The sequence below is a fragment of the Hesperophylax consimilis genome, chromosome 3, assembly GCF_061612785.1.
Source record: "Hesperophylax consimilis isolate HC1 chromosome 3, BYU_Hcon_1.0, whole genome shotgun sequence".
Lineage (NCBI taxonomy): Eukaryota > Metazoa > Arthropoda > Insecta > Trichoptera > Limnephilidae > Hesperophylax > Hesperophylax consimilis.
In genome coordinates, this window is record NC_142838.1 from 20,933,019 (window position 1) to 20,948,843 (window position 15,825).

Consider the following 15,825-nt stretch of genomic DNA (forward strand, 5'->3'; position numbering starts at 1 on the left):
AGCCAGCCGAGGAATTGAACACACTACGCCTGGGTGGGACCCAAACGCGATGTCAACTCGGCCACCGACCGGACATCCTTATATCCTTACTTTCTGGATGACCCTCAAATCTCGATTGAGTAATGCAAGCCTTTGCTCAGGAGGTCGTACCGTGCCGTGTGCATTGTGAAATGTGTGCACTTTCCTCTATATTAATCTTGACTGTTCAAGATCATGCCATTGTCAAGCAATCGTCATTACTTGTCGGGTTTGTTGACCCATCACTCAGTAAAAGTATTACGACGTAGTTAGTATATTTGCCAGCAGTCCAGTAGCAAACTGCCCGTGGAACTAAATCCGCTAAAATAAATCTTCTCTGGAAAATTACTTTCAGCAAGCATAGGTACCCACATCACACAAAACACCACACACTGTAATTATGTCTGTACAGCAAAAATGGCGCCTTTGTTTATTTTCACATGTAATTTTTATATTTCTTCTAGTGTATTGGTATTGACAAATTATTTTTTCGCCTAGACGTGGCTATTCGAATGTATTTTTTTCACTGTGCACGTGTTTTCTTTAGTCGTTTAAGTGTATATTTAAATAAATGACCAAATAAATATCTGCTATTTTTTAATGCTTGCATACTATTTGTTTTCCACAACGCATTCGTTTACAAGCTGTGCGGGGGTAAAGTGCACTAACTTTTGGAGGTGATTCTACATGATAGTACAAGTAAAAAGATACATAACTTTTTAGAAATTCCAACGTTTTAAGTTAGTTTTCAGGTAAAAATGTTATGGAAATAAAATTTCTATGGAACAATATTTATTTATATTAACAAAAAAATAAAGGATTTACTTATAATATTATGTAGAATCACCTCCCGAAGTTACTGCACTTTACACCCGGACACCCTGTATATTTGAATAATAATATTTATTGGCAAGTCACTTAAACCCCCTACTCACCATCCGATTTGCAGGACTACTTGCAGGACTGCAAGTTAACCTCCAACCGAATTATTATTTTTCCGACGGCCCGACAAAGGGAATAATAATAATTTGGCTGGCGGTTGTTCCTACTCACCATCCGATTTGAAAACCCCTGCCTAGCTGTCCAGCAAATCGGATCGTGAGTAGAGGCTTTACTTACATTATTGCAATATGTATGTAATTGAAGGCAGCTCTTTTCTCCGGTCGTGCACAAGAAACTTAGCCCGCTGTCCCACGGTTCTGTAAGGAATCGAGTACTGTAAGACCCTGCGTAGAAAAGTAAAGTTCGCTACGGTTTACAGCGCAGCCGTTGTGGAACTTTTCTGTGTATGGTCTTCGGTATATATATTGATTCCTTACCCTAACCGACCAATGGGACTACGGGCTTAACCGCACTTTAGTGTAAAGTAAACGCAGAATACAATTTTATTAATTTGGTTGATATGCTGCTTCGGATCATTTTGCTTTATTTGATTGACATTGATTGCTAATTGCGCTTAGTCGATTTTGCCCATGACATTCAACTTTTATTAAGAATAATGAAGGTTTCATATTTCGCTTATAATAAGACATGGAAGGCTGCTTACTATTTCTGTGTTATTAAAACGCATAATAACCGTCGTTAAATAAAATTGAGGTAAACAACCGTAAATAATCATGGATTTTAAAATAATTCATCGCTGTCGTCTATTTTGTCCAGCCTGAAAGTTTTCCTAAGTAGCACAACAAAATATTTTTACTGTCTATCTGTTGTAATTGTGTAAATTAATGTTAGTTCTAGTAATTTTGAATGAAATTCCTTTTCATATTGATTATCTCTTTTAATTTTTTTTCATAAATAAATGAAATAATTTTTTTTAAATTTAACATTACATTTAAAAATCAATATTCAATACAAAAATATTATTATAACATAAAACGTATGTAAGAATCGTGGCTGCCTTGTCAGACACAAGAACTCATCTTTTTTGATAAGGTATACATAACCAATGATGATCTAAAATGTAATATTGTTAAATATTTATGTATCTATATTCCTTATATTACAATTAAAAAAATAATAAATATATATTGTTAGATCATTATTAGTTATGTTTTTTTTATATATTTTTTGTTTTCCATTCGATTTTAAAAGATATTTTCGCTACCCATATGAAAATGTATATACAGGGTGTATCGGCACTAACCCGACAAACTTTAACCAGCTATTCCTTAGCACATTTGGAGTAAAAAATGTTATGTGCACTTTGCTGTCCGGTAACGTTTTTTTTTAATAAAAAATTAATTAAACATATTTTCACCACATGTCACCACTGTTTTATCCTTTGTCAAAATTTGAAAGCAACATCGCAACTCTCGCGTGTTGCTGCGAACGAAGCCCGTATTACATAATCCAGTACCAGAAAAGAAATATTTTATTTAACAATAATGATTATTCACATTTTTCGTATGCGAATCACTGATTGTCTTCTTGTATTGTACACATCAGTTTTATTTTTGTATCTAAATTGTTTCACCTCTGGAATGCTTTGGTTTCACCTCTTACGCGTTTCACGTATTAAATAGTCTAATTTTGAAACTAAGAAACTAATTAGTAGATTTCCTGAATTTATAATCGAAGTCCAATAATTCTGAGCACTTTTAAAAACAATTTTCCTCACTTAGGTACTTATCAATAATAATAATTGGATTATTTGAACAGCGCCGTTGTTTTTTAAATCACCGTAAGTGCTCTGTCAAAATGTTACTTGCTAGGCTATCCTACAACGTATATTTTTTAATAAATTTAGTTATTTACAACTTCGCGGAATGTGATTTATGAATATTATTGCTTATGTTAAAAGCCTTCCAGAATTACCGGAATATAACGAGCAGCTTGACACACTTAAGTTTATTTCCACTAATTTGAAGGTACAAAGAATGTATAGTTTTAAAAACAATCCCGATGAATCAAAAAACGGTTCATATAAAACTGCTGCGCAACACACTGAGACAAAGGAAAGCACTCACACAAACGTCATGACTGCATTGGATTGACCACCTGCAAATGAATGCTGCCAGATTGCTAATTTATTTAAACAATAATTATTAAATTTTATTTAAAATATCGCAATTTTTTTAAAAAATCGACAATAAATTACAACTATAATTTAAAAAAAATATTCTTAACCCCACGCTTTTTCGTAATTGATTAATTAATTCAGAATTTAAACGTTGCTTGAAATGACTAGCCGTATTTGGTGACCAGATCTGAATATCCAGGTTCAGAATTTAAACGTTGCTTGAAATGACTAGCCGTATTTGGTGACCAGATCTGAATATCCAGGTTTAGAATTTAAACGTTGCTTGAAATGACTAGCCGTATTTGGTGACCAGATCTGAATATCCAGGTTCAGAATTTAAACGTTGCTTGAAATGACTAGCCGTATTTGGTGACCAGATCTGAATATCCAGGTTTAGAATTTAAACGTTACTTGAAATGACTAGCCGTATTTGGTGACCAGATCTGAATATCCAGGTTCAGAATTTAAACGTTGCTTGAAATGACTAGCCGTATTTGGTGACCAGATCTGAATATCCAGGTTTAGAATTTAAACGTTGCTTGAAATGACTAGCCGTATTTGGTGACCAGATCTGAATATCCAGGTACTTCCTCACCTTCCACTCCTTCCCTTAGCCATAAAACTTACCCCAATTCAACATAAAAATTGTTTAAATTATCGGATGTAATGAAATGCATAATAATTAGACCCCAAAATACTTAATTATTCAGGGAAATAAACCCCTGAGTCATCAGTTGGAAATACCAACGACATTAAGTGAAATTAACAATGCAATAATCCTATTATTGCATTGTTTAAAATTTCACTTAATTATTAGCATTAGCAAATAATATTGGGATTAGCAAATAATAATTTACGACAATTTACTCGGAAATCAATAAAGCCAGAATAATAAAAAAAGAAAGTTATCACTTACGTCGTCTGTAAGTGGCTTTACCAAAGTTTGATAATGCCGTCAGAAGGTGAAACAGCTGTCACGCGTAATAATAATTACAACTAGCAGAACTTGTTTATAAACACACTGTTTTTATAAATTTTTTAATAAGACTGTTAAAATAAAAAAAATCTCTAAATTGAAATGGAGTTCTACAAACTAAACTTAAAATCAAATAAATTTATTGCGAAGGTTCAAAGTACTGTACTGTAATATTATATTAAATAATTTTTACGTGTTTAATTATTGTTTAAAGTCAGATTAAAGCGATTAAAAAACCCACCTGGCAATTCTTATTCGAGTTTCGTTGTTTTTACGTATTGGCGCGCTTACAAGCATCAGTCGTCTCATTTTTAACCATTAATATTTAGTGTGTAGGAAAGAGAGAAGACGCTTTTCGACACACTTGTCGAAAAACTTGTTGAATGCCGACGGGCATACTCTTCTACAGATTTTATTAAATATTGATATGTAGGTAATATTGATGTGTAAATGAATGACATTGTGAGAATTTTACCAATAAATAATAAATGAAAATGCGGACATGTAGTTTATGTTAATTTTTTTATTGGAGCATTTGTTCGAAGTGACTACCATTATTTTCGATGCAAGCGTGTAGTCTTGTTATATTTTGATTATTTAAGTTTGCAGGATTTGCTTTAATTTCTGCAGCGGCTTCCATCACTCGTTCGAGCAGTTGCTCTCTTGAGGCTATTGGCTTAGCATACACTTTTTCCTTGAGAGCCCCCCACAGGTAGTAATCCAGGGGGGTCAGGTCGGGTGATCTTGGTGGCCAAGCAATGGCCGGACTTCCACGGCCTATCCAACGACCAGGAAACTCGACATCCAAGTAGTTCCGCACGGCAATCGAATAGTGTGGTGGGGCTCCATCGTGCTGGAACCACATTCTCCGTAGTAATTCGAGGTTCACATCTTCCAGAATCTCGCCCAGTTGCACTTGTAAGAACTCCAAATACATCGGTCCATTTAGTCTGGGAGGCAACTCGATTGGACCGAGTATTTGATTTCCCAGGATTCCTGCCCACATGTTGATGGAAAATCTGTCCTGGCTCGACGACTCCCGAACAAGCTTGGGGTTTTGTTCAGCCCAATGGTGCAAGTTGTGCACATTTAGCACTCCTGTTTTAGTGAACTGTGCTTCGTCGGTAAACAATATGTTTTTCATGAAGTCTGCATCTCTTATGACATTATGCAGCATTCTTCTGCAGTACACGACTCTGGAAAAGTGGTCATTCTCCATGAGGCCTTGGCAGCGCCTATAGTGAAAAGGTTTGAGCCCGTGCTTCTTCAGAACTCTCCATACCGCCATGTGTTCCCTGTGTCCTATCATCAGAGCGACCCGACGCACGGACAGCGTGGGGTCTTCGGTAATTAAGTTCAGGATTCTCTCCTCAACTGCCACAGGAACGATGTTGTGTCCTCCGCCGGCGCCTTCAATCCGTCCGATGCCACAGTCACGCAATTGTTGATACATCTGAAACAAAACAACAAATAACAACTGCTTTTATTATTCAGCTCAGTAATAATGTCAAATAAACAATCGCGGGCTTTTTCACTCATTTTATTTTTAAAGAACACTTATTTTAGGCACATATCAGAAAACTTACGTTTTCTCTTCATTTATTTCATTTTTTTATAGTAAAATGTATAACAAAGTGTTTTAAATTATAATTTTCTTAACTAGGTACGGTTGATATCTTGGATTCACAGGGGTGAAATTGAATTCAAGTAATTTAAATAATCCCATGGTGAGAAAGGGAGTGAATTCAATTGCAGTGAATGATGCATTTATTAGAGATTAAAATTAATTAACTTTTTAAAACGCCGTTTAGTGACCACTGAACACAAATCACCTAAAGTACAATTTACATTTTTAAAGTTGGTGGCCCCTTGTTATGTTTTTAATGTTCCCAGTTTAAATTTCAAAAGCGCTTTTTGGCATTATCAATGAATGTAAATAGTTTCAATAAACAATTGATAGGGTACAAACCTGGACAAAGGTAGCATGGTGTGGGACGCGTCTTCCAGGAAACCTCATGCGATACTCCCTTACGGCTGCTCGTGAATTTCCATTGCAAAATCCATAAACAAAAACAATATCTGCTTGCTCGGCAGGTGGATAATTGAGGGGCATATTTCAACAGTAAAAACTTAGATAACAAAACAAAAACGAAACTAGAAACTTGATGACATGCGAACTCCCAAAACAGCACTGACCACTGATACGAGACGGGGTGGCGGGAACCACACGGGACTTGAGACAGAATATGTGTGAAAGAGATGACAGTAGCGCGGCGTTGCCAATTATTTTACCCCTATACTGTGGGCAGTAGCGGAGTGTGGAAATTTTATTTATTTTTTGTTTTTAAAAGAAAAAAAATGTTACCGGACAGCAAAGTGTACATAACATTTTTTACTCCAAATGTGCTAAGGAATAGCTGGTTAAAGTTTGTCGGGTTAGTGCCGATACACCCTGTATACATATATGTATTTTTAACTATTTGTTTTTTTATTATTTGTTTGTTATTATTGACAGATTTTTTGATGAAAACACCACAGATCAACAAATGCGAGTACCTACATATTTCAGAATAAATTATTTCGTTTTTCGAATGGTTTTTTTGTTTTGTTTTTAGTTTCGCATTTTCAACGATGAGAGTTTTAAGTAATTGATTTGTGTAAGGTTTGTTCAGTTTTTAGATTTTTTAATTATAGACGTTAGTGTTGATTAATGAATGAACTTTTAAAATATTAATATTAGTATTTTTAGCCGATTTAAACACAATAAAATAAAATTGAAAGTTCAAGATAATTTGTTAATTCCTGTCATTTGAAAAATGGGTGACCGGATAACTCATCAAAATGACAATTCAATACACCTTTAAAAAGTGATATAAAGTCATGAAAAGTGATGAAAAAAAAACAAGGTTAAATAGGTTACGTAAGTTAGTTTTTTTGGTAATTATTCGGAATCGCTGGACAAGGGTTATATGAAATATTTATATATAAAACCTTCTGATTTACCTTAATTTACTATAAAAGGAATCTGACTGCATTTGGGATATTTTTAATTTTAGCATTTTAATTTTTAATTACGTAAATCGAAAATTCACTCTCGTTGTATGGGATGACAGCTGGAATGGTTTCTGTTGATAAAATTTTCTTTTGTTTGTATTCCTGATACGAGTGGCTATATTTTTTACCATGTGCAAATACTAGGTAGGTACTATTTTAGCCAAACTCGAAAAATAAAATAAAGATATTTAGGTATGTTTTATAAAATAGAAAAATTAAAAATGGTGATGTTATTATAGGTTAGGTTGGATAATTTTAGGTTAGGTTGGTTTATTATTAGAATTTAGGTTAGGATAGATTGGATATTATAGGTAAGGTTGGATTATTATAGGTTAGGTATGATTATTATTAGGATATAGGTTAGGTTGGATTATTATAGGTTAGGTTAGAATATTGTAGGTTAGGTTCGATTATTATAGGTTAGGTTGGATTATTATTAGGATATAGGTTAGGTTAGGTTAGGTTGGATTAGGTAGAATGAAATCACAAACCAGTCTATACAAACCTAGCGTAGCCCACAAACTACTTGAAAACTGGGATATAACTCTAAAGGGGACGCGAGCAGGCGTTATTAAAGGTTCCCCAACATTTATAGGTTAAGTTAGGTTGGATTATTATAGGTTAGGTTAGGTTGGATTATTATAGGTTAGGTTAGGTTGGATTATTTTAGGTTAGGTTAGGTTGGATTATTATAGGTTAGGTTGGATTATTATTAGGACATAGGTTAGGTTAGTTTAGGTTGGATTATTATAGGTTAGGTTAGGTTGGATTATTATAGGTTAGGTTAGGTTGGATTATTATAGGTTAGGTTAGGTTGGATTATTTTAGGTTAGGTTAGGTTGGATTATTATAGGTTAGGTTGGATTATTATTAGGACATAGGTTAGGTTAGTTTAGGTTGGATTATTATAGGTTAGGTTAGGTTGGATTATTTTGGGTTAGGTTAGGATATAGGTTAGTTTAGTTTAGGTTTGATTATTATAGGTTAGGTTACTATAGTTTAGGTTAAATAAAACAATAATTATAATAATAACTAAATATAAGTTTTTTAAGTAACATAAAAATATTTTATTTTTCGAGTTTGGCCAAAACAGTACCTAACTAGAATTTGCATTCTGAAATGATTCAAATTCTAGCTACTCGTATCAGGAATACAAACAAAAGAAAATTTTATCAACAGAAACCATTCCAGCTGTCATCCCATACAACGAAAGTGAATCTTCGATTTACGTAATTAAATATTAAAATGCTAAAATTAAAAATATCCCAAATGCAGTCAGATTCCTTTTATAGTAAATTAAGGTAAATCAGAAGGTTTTATATATAAATATTTCATATAACCCTTGTCCAGCGATTCCGAATATTTACCGTTTTTTTTTCATCGCTTTTAATGACTATCATTTTTAAATGTGTGTTGAATTGTCACTGTGTTGAGTTATCATGGAACCGAAAAATGTATCGACGTAATCAATCATTCATATAAAAAATACATTTAAAATCATATTTATGTAATGAATTTAAATATAACTTGGTATTTTCTACAGGCTTATAAGGACGGGTTGTTTCACAGAATTTGAACAATACATAAAATTTCAAAGTTAATTTTCAAGTTCTATGAAAGTTCTATTTAAATTATGCTATCTTTTCAGTTCTGCGTAGCAAACTGGCACATATGGATATAATAACTTGAAAATGAACGTTGAAATTTGAACAATTCATCAAATTTCGAAGGAGATTATTTTCATGTTCTGTAAAATTTCTATTCAAGTTTTGTAAATATTTCAGATGCGTGATACAGCTGGCCAATGATGATATAATAACAGAACTTCAATAGAACCGTTACCAAACAGGAAAATTTACTCTGAAATTTGATGAATTGTTTAAATTCTGAACAACTCGTCCTAAGCCTTCCGTAGTACAGATTCCTCTTGCGTTGTATTATTATGTGGCATTCAATATTGTTATCATTACGGTAACGACACCATTTAAATCTGAAAATCGATATTATTTTATGGTTATCTGTAACGGTATTCCTTAGTCTGCTTTCTTTTGATAAGTACGCCATATACATAGCCATTAATTAAACTACAATAATATTAGAATGCCTTCTGATGTTCTATTACGGTATTATTATAATAATACGAAGAATAACTATGGCATTTTTCCGTACTATTTGTACAGTCGACCGTTTTGCAATTCGTCTGTCTGTAAATTTGTTTGTACGTTCCGTTTCAAGATAGTTTCCGTTTTAATGGTTCAGTAAAGATTATGTTTTCAAGCGTGAAATCGTTGTGTTTATTTGAACTTTCTTATTCGTATATATTTTATAATGATATTATGGTATCTACCTGCCCGAAGAAAATATGAAAAAGAATTGTCAATTTAATTGTATAATTCCTTATTTGAAATAAAAAATGTCACGTTTCATATATGGTGTTAAGTAGGTATGTATTGAAGTATTACAAATTTTATGATGTCAACAAAAATTTTAGTTTTGATTTTTCTAATAAGTGAAAATTAGAATCATACTTTTTTAGACGCGAGGTCTACTGGTCACAGAACTACTAATTAAAATTTTAGTAAAAATGTATTATATTCCCGTTGAGTACGTTACTATGAAAAGAGGCGCGTTGAATTTAATTTATGCATTCATTTACTTATATCGTTTATCCTTTACATAGAATATTAAAATATAATAAGTTTCTATCGTTTTGAACATCGGAAATATTATTTTTCATCGTATATATATATTTTTTTAAATAATGTCGTTCCATTATTTGCTGTAGAGGTATCGCCAAAAATAATAGAATATAAGGGTAGCGCAGTGAACGTTGATGCGAACACAGTCACACAGCTGTGATTCCTGACATTATTTGCAGTCAAAAATGAATGTTTAGTCTCCGGCGATTTTTTTTGTTGTTTTTTAACTATATATTTTTCTTTCAAAATCGTTCAATACTCAGTGATTTTTAGTTAAAAATCACCGGAGTCCAAAGTTCACCTATATTTTTGTCTCCAAATAACATCAGGAATCATTGATAAGTCAGATACCTCTCGGAACACCTGTATAGTTTTTGAATATAGCATTTTTCAATCTTGTTATCTGACTTCAGAGATGAAAATTCCAGTGAAATTGTGAAACTTTTCAAATGGATGGTAAAAACGTTTCGAATATTCAAATTTGATGATCGTTTTTCTACCACATTTTCTCTAGTAACAAAAGTTAAAATAAAGACAGGAGAAACCGCTGCTTTTCAGTAACGCTTTGTAAGGATATCGTTTCCGAAAGCGTATACAGATGCACAGACAACCATTAAGTATGTGTTTTTCATTGTTCGCATCAACTGTAATTGCGCGACCTATACCTACCCCCGTATATTTCGGATTATCGATTATTCGAATGATGGCATTTTTGTGACTTGCTTGTTTCTACATTATAGTTTCTTCTTTTTCTAGGACATGACTCGTCAATCGATTCCCGTCTTCAATAAAGGTATGTCATTATTTAGTTACCTACCTGTAATTTTAAACTATATTTAGACTTGGTCATTTTACTGCATCGATTTAACGTCTAGTGTTCATGTTCTAATATCGTGAACATTGATTTCATTTTGGTTGTTTTCGGTTACCTGGAATAAATTATTACATACTGCATATTTCTACTATTTCCTTTTAACTTATTCGGATTTGCTACCAATTTGTATATAGTGGTAGTTAGCTTTAATTCTTTATTTCGAACTACAGTAATTGATCGGTTATGATAATAGTTATAACAGCAAATTTAATAAACAGATATAATAATAAACATAAATATTGCAGCCCATGAAAAGCCGAATAATTTTTAATTGGCGACAACTTGATTCTGATCCATAGTTTTGTGCTTGCAAAGAATTATGGTTGATAATATTTTATTTATTTTCTTATAACCCATAAATCTGTAATCTATATCAGCAAAAACTATCGAACGGGGAGCTCTGGCCTCATGAAATTTACACTGCTTTTTATATGGAATTTCTATGCCAACATATATATTTTTAACACCCATCGCTATTTCCACAATGATCCCATATAAAGAAATTGCATTCGGCGGCAGTTCCCCAATTGATTTGACCCCCTCTCCCGAGGAAGATTATAGCCCAAACATATGATATGTAGCTGCCGCGCGCATAATAGTTATAGCGCAATGTGTCTAAGGCCTATCTCATACTGTGGTCGCTTTGCTTTAGCCATCCGAGGCAGCTCTGTTAAACACGAAAACAATGAAATATGCTGCAGTCAGTTGTTGTTGATGAAAACAACTTTACTACTAATCAGTCGTTTGCTATCTGTTTTTGAACGCCACTTGTTGCAAAATACATTCCGGTTGCAGAACAGCGATATGTATTCAAATGTTTCGTCAATATTTTTTTTTTGCCCTTCTGTTTGCAATTTGTTCTGACCATCCTAATGAACGCGTTGAGTGGTATTTACCTATGCTTACTTTGTTTTTAAATAATTGAGTTCTCGGGAAAGCTGATACAATATCAATGTCATTAGCCGTGAATAAATTCGAGAATAACTGATGCGAGGCTTTGTTGTGAGTCGCGGGGTGTTTTATTCGTTAGTAGTCGATAGGGTTGATGAAATGAGGACGCGCAGACATTTCCCCTTGTGTCCGTTGTCCATCGGAGGGCATTGAATGCGGAAGTTACCCCTCATATTGACATTGATTCGGCTGATGGTCGCGTGAGTTGGCAGCACGCGGTAAAAGCAGTAGTAGTAGTAGTGACTAGTGGTTATGAAATGTGAAGGTAGTGCTGCTGCTGGTGGTTGGTTGTTTGTACCCTGGCTGGCTACCCTTAGAGGCGGTCATTTCCTTCCAAGTTCGCCATTCCGAGTCACGGACCCCGCGCGCGGTCACGCCGTACCCGCTTCAACCGAACTTCCTTTATCGGACGCCGGAAAATTTATTATCAGTCTCTTCTCTTGATTTTTGGACATTTGGAAAAGGGCTTTTAGGGTTGTGACCTGTTCGGTACTTCGCGGTAAAATCATCATCTAGTTTTTACTCATTAGTAGTAACAAGGAAAGATCGTAAACATTTTTTGTACCTTTTTCCTAAATATTACTTAAACTTTCAATTTAAATGCACTTTGAAGTCGAGGCACTTTTTATACACCTCAACAAATTCAGCTTCTAGTTTATACTCTCCAAGTACCTGTAACAAATTAAATTTGTCGTAGGTTTACATTTTCGAGTCTTTTGTACATTTAAAATAATCTTCACTTTAAATTTTGAATAAGAAACTGTTTTTTCATTTTCGGGAGTTGCCAGAAGCTTGTCCTCTGAAAATCATTCATTTTCAAACCAGACCAAATGCAAATGATGGTTTTCAGACACTTTTCAGGCAACCAAACATACGTTTAGTCGTCTTGTTTTCAAAAGTAGTATGGGTTCAACCCACGCCGCCTTTTTATTATTTTCTCCTCCCTTTTATAATTCAGTATCCCCGGCTTTGTTTACCACTTGGTTTCGTCCGCGGGTTCCGGCTGCCGACTGCCGCATACCGCAAACCGCGCTCGTTTTCAAATAATTGCAAGAAAGTACCGTGACTGAAATTGAATCCATTAAATGCCGTGTCTTCGCCGTTTCGTAAAAAATGCATCGCCAATCGAGTCTATTTTTCAGTTTGCCACCGTTTTACAGCAGAGAGTTCGGGTACTCGCCTTGATAGCATGTGTTTTTCTACCTGCAAAAGATTTCGCAAAAAAGTTGTTGACAGTGAAAACATGAAAGATTTACAATTCTCAGCTCGCCCCACAGATCCTGCTGAAAAAAACAATGTTAAAATTATTGGTAATGTAATTTTTTAAATAGATTTTATTTAATTTTAAACATGTCAACAGAATGATAACTTTCTTAATGATTTTTTTTTTTTTAAATTATTTGACTTTTTAAAATTCCCTCATAAATTTTTTTATTTTTTTTTATTTTTAGTTTTCATGTGGTATTTTAAACAAGTAAGGACAGTGTCTGACAGAAGAATTGATTGCATTAGCCGCCTATGGATCACTTTCACTGTCTGCAGATTTGCCAGTGACGTCAACTGCCGTGGGAGTTTATTTTACAGGACACCCATATACGATTCTCGTTTCCAATAAAAGATCTTCAGTCAAGTTGGCAAACTTGCCTGGCAAATATTATTGAAAATATTGACTCATTTCTCCACTTATCATAATGATCTGTACATGTCTGTAGTGAATTATTGGTAGTTTTATGTAAATAAAAGAGTCATGTGTTCTGGGTGGTTTAATGTTTGTTGTTGTTTTGCAGGTTCCAATCGGGCCACGCGGCACAATAATCAGATGCGGCCGTCCAACGCGCTGACCAACGGACACGGAGGGGACACCACTGGCCGGCGGGGCACGGAGAACATCCCGCCTGTCCAGTCCTCCTCCATCAGTAGCAGAACAACACAACAGGTACAATTCAATTATCACCATTGAAGCATCAACTCTATGGAGATAATAACACCTTTTCAATTGAATTCATTATAATCTTGCTTAATAATGTATTTTGAAATATTCTTGAATGACCTGATTTGGCTGCTAAAATCGTCTTCACTGCTAATTTAAAAATAATTGCTGTTGAATCAAAATGTTGAAATAGATTGTATTGCAAAAACTGTTTGAACAAAGAGTTAACTCGTATTCCTTCTATATAAAAGTTTATTTTTCGTTTTGCTGTATAATAATATACATTTTTGCAATTGTTTAGTTTCAACCACTGCAGCAGCCGGCGACCACCAACCTGCGGGCAGGTCCGTCAGCCCCTGTGGTGCCCCCACCGGTGGCCGCCCCGGTGGCCGCCCCGGTGGGGAGCATCAGCAACGTCAACATCATGGCCGTCTCCCGGCGCTCCAACGTAGTGAAGGAGGTAGAGCGCCTCAAGGAGAACCGTGAGAAACGCCGCCAGCACCAGGCCGAGAAGAAGCAGGAAAAGGAGGCCCTGATGAATGCGGACCCCGGCAATCCCAACTGGGAGTTCCTGTCCATGATCCGGGAATACCAGAACACCATTGAGTTCCGGCCGCTGCGGGGGAACGAGGCCACGGAGGACCACCAGATCACGGTGTGTGTCAGAAAGAGGCCACTGAACAAGAAAGAGCTAAACCGGAAGGAGGTAGATGTGATAAGTGTTCCCAAGAAGGACCAGATGATTGTCCATGAACCTAAAAACAAAGTTGACCTTACTAAATATTTGGATAATCAACATTTTCGATTTGATTATGCATTTGATGAATCATGCAATAATGATATAGTTTACAAGTAAGTACACTTCCCATCTAATTACCTGATAATGTTTGGGAATAATTAAGTATTGTTTTATTTGAATATCTTTTGTTTGATAGATACACAGCAAAGCCCCTGGTCCAAACAATCTTCGAGGGCGGGATGGCCACCTGCTTTGCCTACGGCCAGACCGGCTCCGGCAAAACCCACACAATGGGAGGAGACTTCAATGGCAAAACTCAAGACTGTAAAAAGGGGATATACGCCATGGCTGCTAGGGACGTCTTCATTTATTTGGCTAGTCCAAAATATAAACAATTAAATCTTATTGTGTCGGCATCCTTTTTCGAAATATATTCTGGAAAAGTAAGTACAAATTCATTTAATAATTTAACCTCAATTAAAATGTTCACATATACTGTGTAGTGTGTGGCAAGATGTTCACTTATACCGATTAGTGCGTGGCAAGATGTTTAAATATACTGAGTAGTGTGTGGCAAGCTCAGCAATGAGAGATGGGGCAACGCTTTTTCTTTCCTTTTTTGAAGTAATGGCTGTGTGAATCACATTGTATTGCAAAACCCCTGCATTTAGCCAAGAATAAAAAATTATTAAATAAAATTCAAGGGTATAATTCGACTAACTAGAAGTAGTCTTCCCTCTGGAATTGCTGACTAATTTTCTCTGACACTCGTTCTGCTGGCATCTTCGGAAAATGTCCAAGTCATCTGAAACTTTTTATAAACTGTATACACATGGACACAAACTTTGTAGTTTTTATTTGAATGATATTCCCATGGCATGATTATGGTTGCAGGTATTTGATCTACTCGCTGACAAAGCTAAATTAAGAGTACTGGAGGATGGCAAGCAGCAGGTTCAGATCGTTGGCCTGACTGAGAAGGTGGTGGACAATGTTGATGAGGTCCTCAAACTCATTCAACACGGCAACAATGCCCGAACCTCTGGACAGGTAATTAATTAATTATTTGTTTTTGTCTTTAAAACAATTGCATTAAAATCAAACATAACATTGTATCCCATTTCATGAATTTTACTCATGGTTTTTATTTCATGAAGACAAATACAACCTGCATTGTGATTTCGACTTTAGAGTTGGGAGGTTGCGCATTCATTTCTATTTCAGAGGAATAATAATATATTGGGAATGATTTTTTCATTTCATGTAATTTTCATTTTATGTGTTAAGGTTGATAAACCTTACAAAAATGACTTATAGCGGTCGTAAGGAATTGATGCACTTTTATTTTACTTTTATTTTTTATAAATTTATCTAAAAAACATTATTGTAAATCAAATTGAATAATGCCATTATTAAGTTTTTTTTTTTTTTATATATACAATAATATTATTATTGGGTTTATAAAAACAGTTTATTTTTAAACAAGTTCTGCTGTGTAATTACGCGTGACAGCTGTTTCGCCCTCTGAAGGCATTATCAAACTGTGGGTAGCCCACTTACAG

General features: G+C 34.8%; 1 protein-coding gene across 6 annotated transcripts in view; it reads left to right on the forward strand.

Moving 5' to 3' along the window:
• Klp10A (kinesin-like protein 10A) overlaps nucleotides 1–15,825 on the forward strand; it is a 72,240-nt gene that overhangs the window by 37,550 nt on the left and 18,865 nt on the right. For 4 of the 6 annotated variants that reach the window (XM_089649205.1, XM_089649223.1, XM_089649213.1 and 1 more), the window contains 5 exons: nucleotides 10,526–10,562; nucleotides 13,382–13,530; nucleotides 13,826–14,376; nucleotides 14,460–14,706; nucleotides 15,158–15,313. In XM_089649205.1, coding sequence (XP_089505331.1) covers nucleotides 10,526–10,562; nucleotides 13,382–13,530; nucleotides 13,826–14,376; nucleotides 14,460–14,706; nucleotides 15,158–15,313 — 1,140 coding nt within the window. Of the gene's footprint in view, nucleotides 1–10,525; nucleotides 10,563–12,576; nucleotides 12,905–13,262; nucleotides 13,299–13,381; nucleotides 13,531–13,825; nucleotides 14,377–14,459; nucleotides 14,707–15,157; nucleotides 15,314–15,825 lie in introns of those variants that run through there. The other 2 variants (XM_089649231.1, XM_089649240.1) reach the window with 2 other exon arrangements.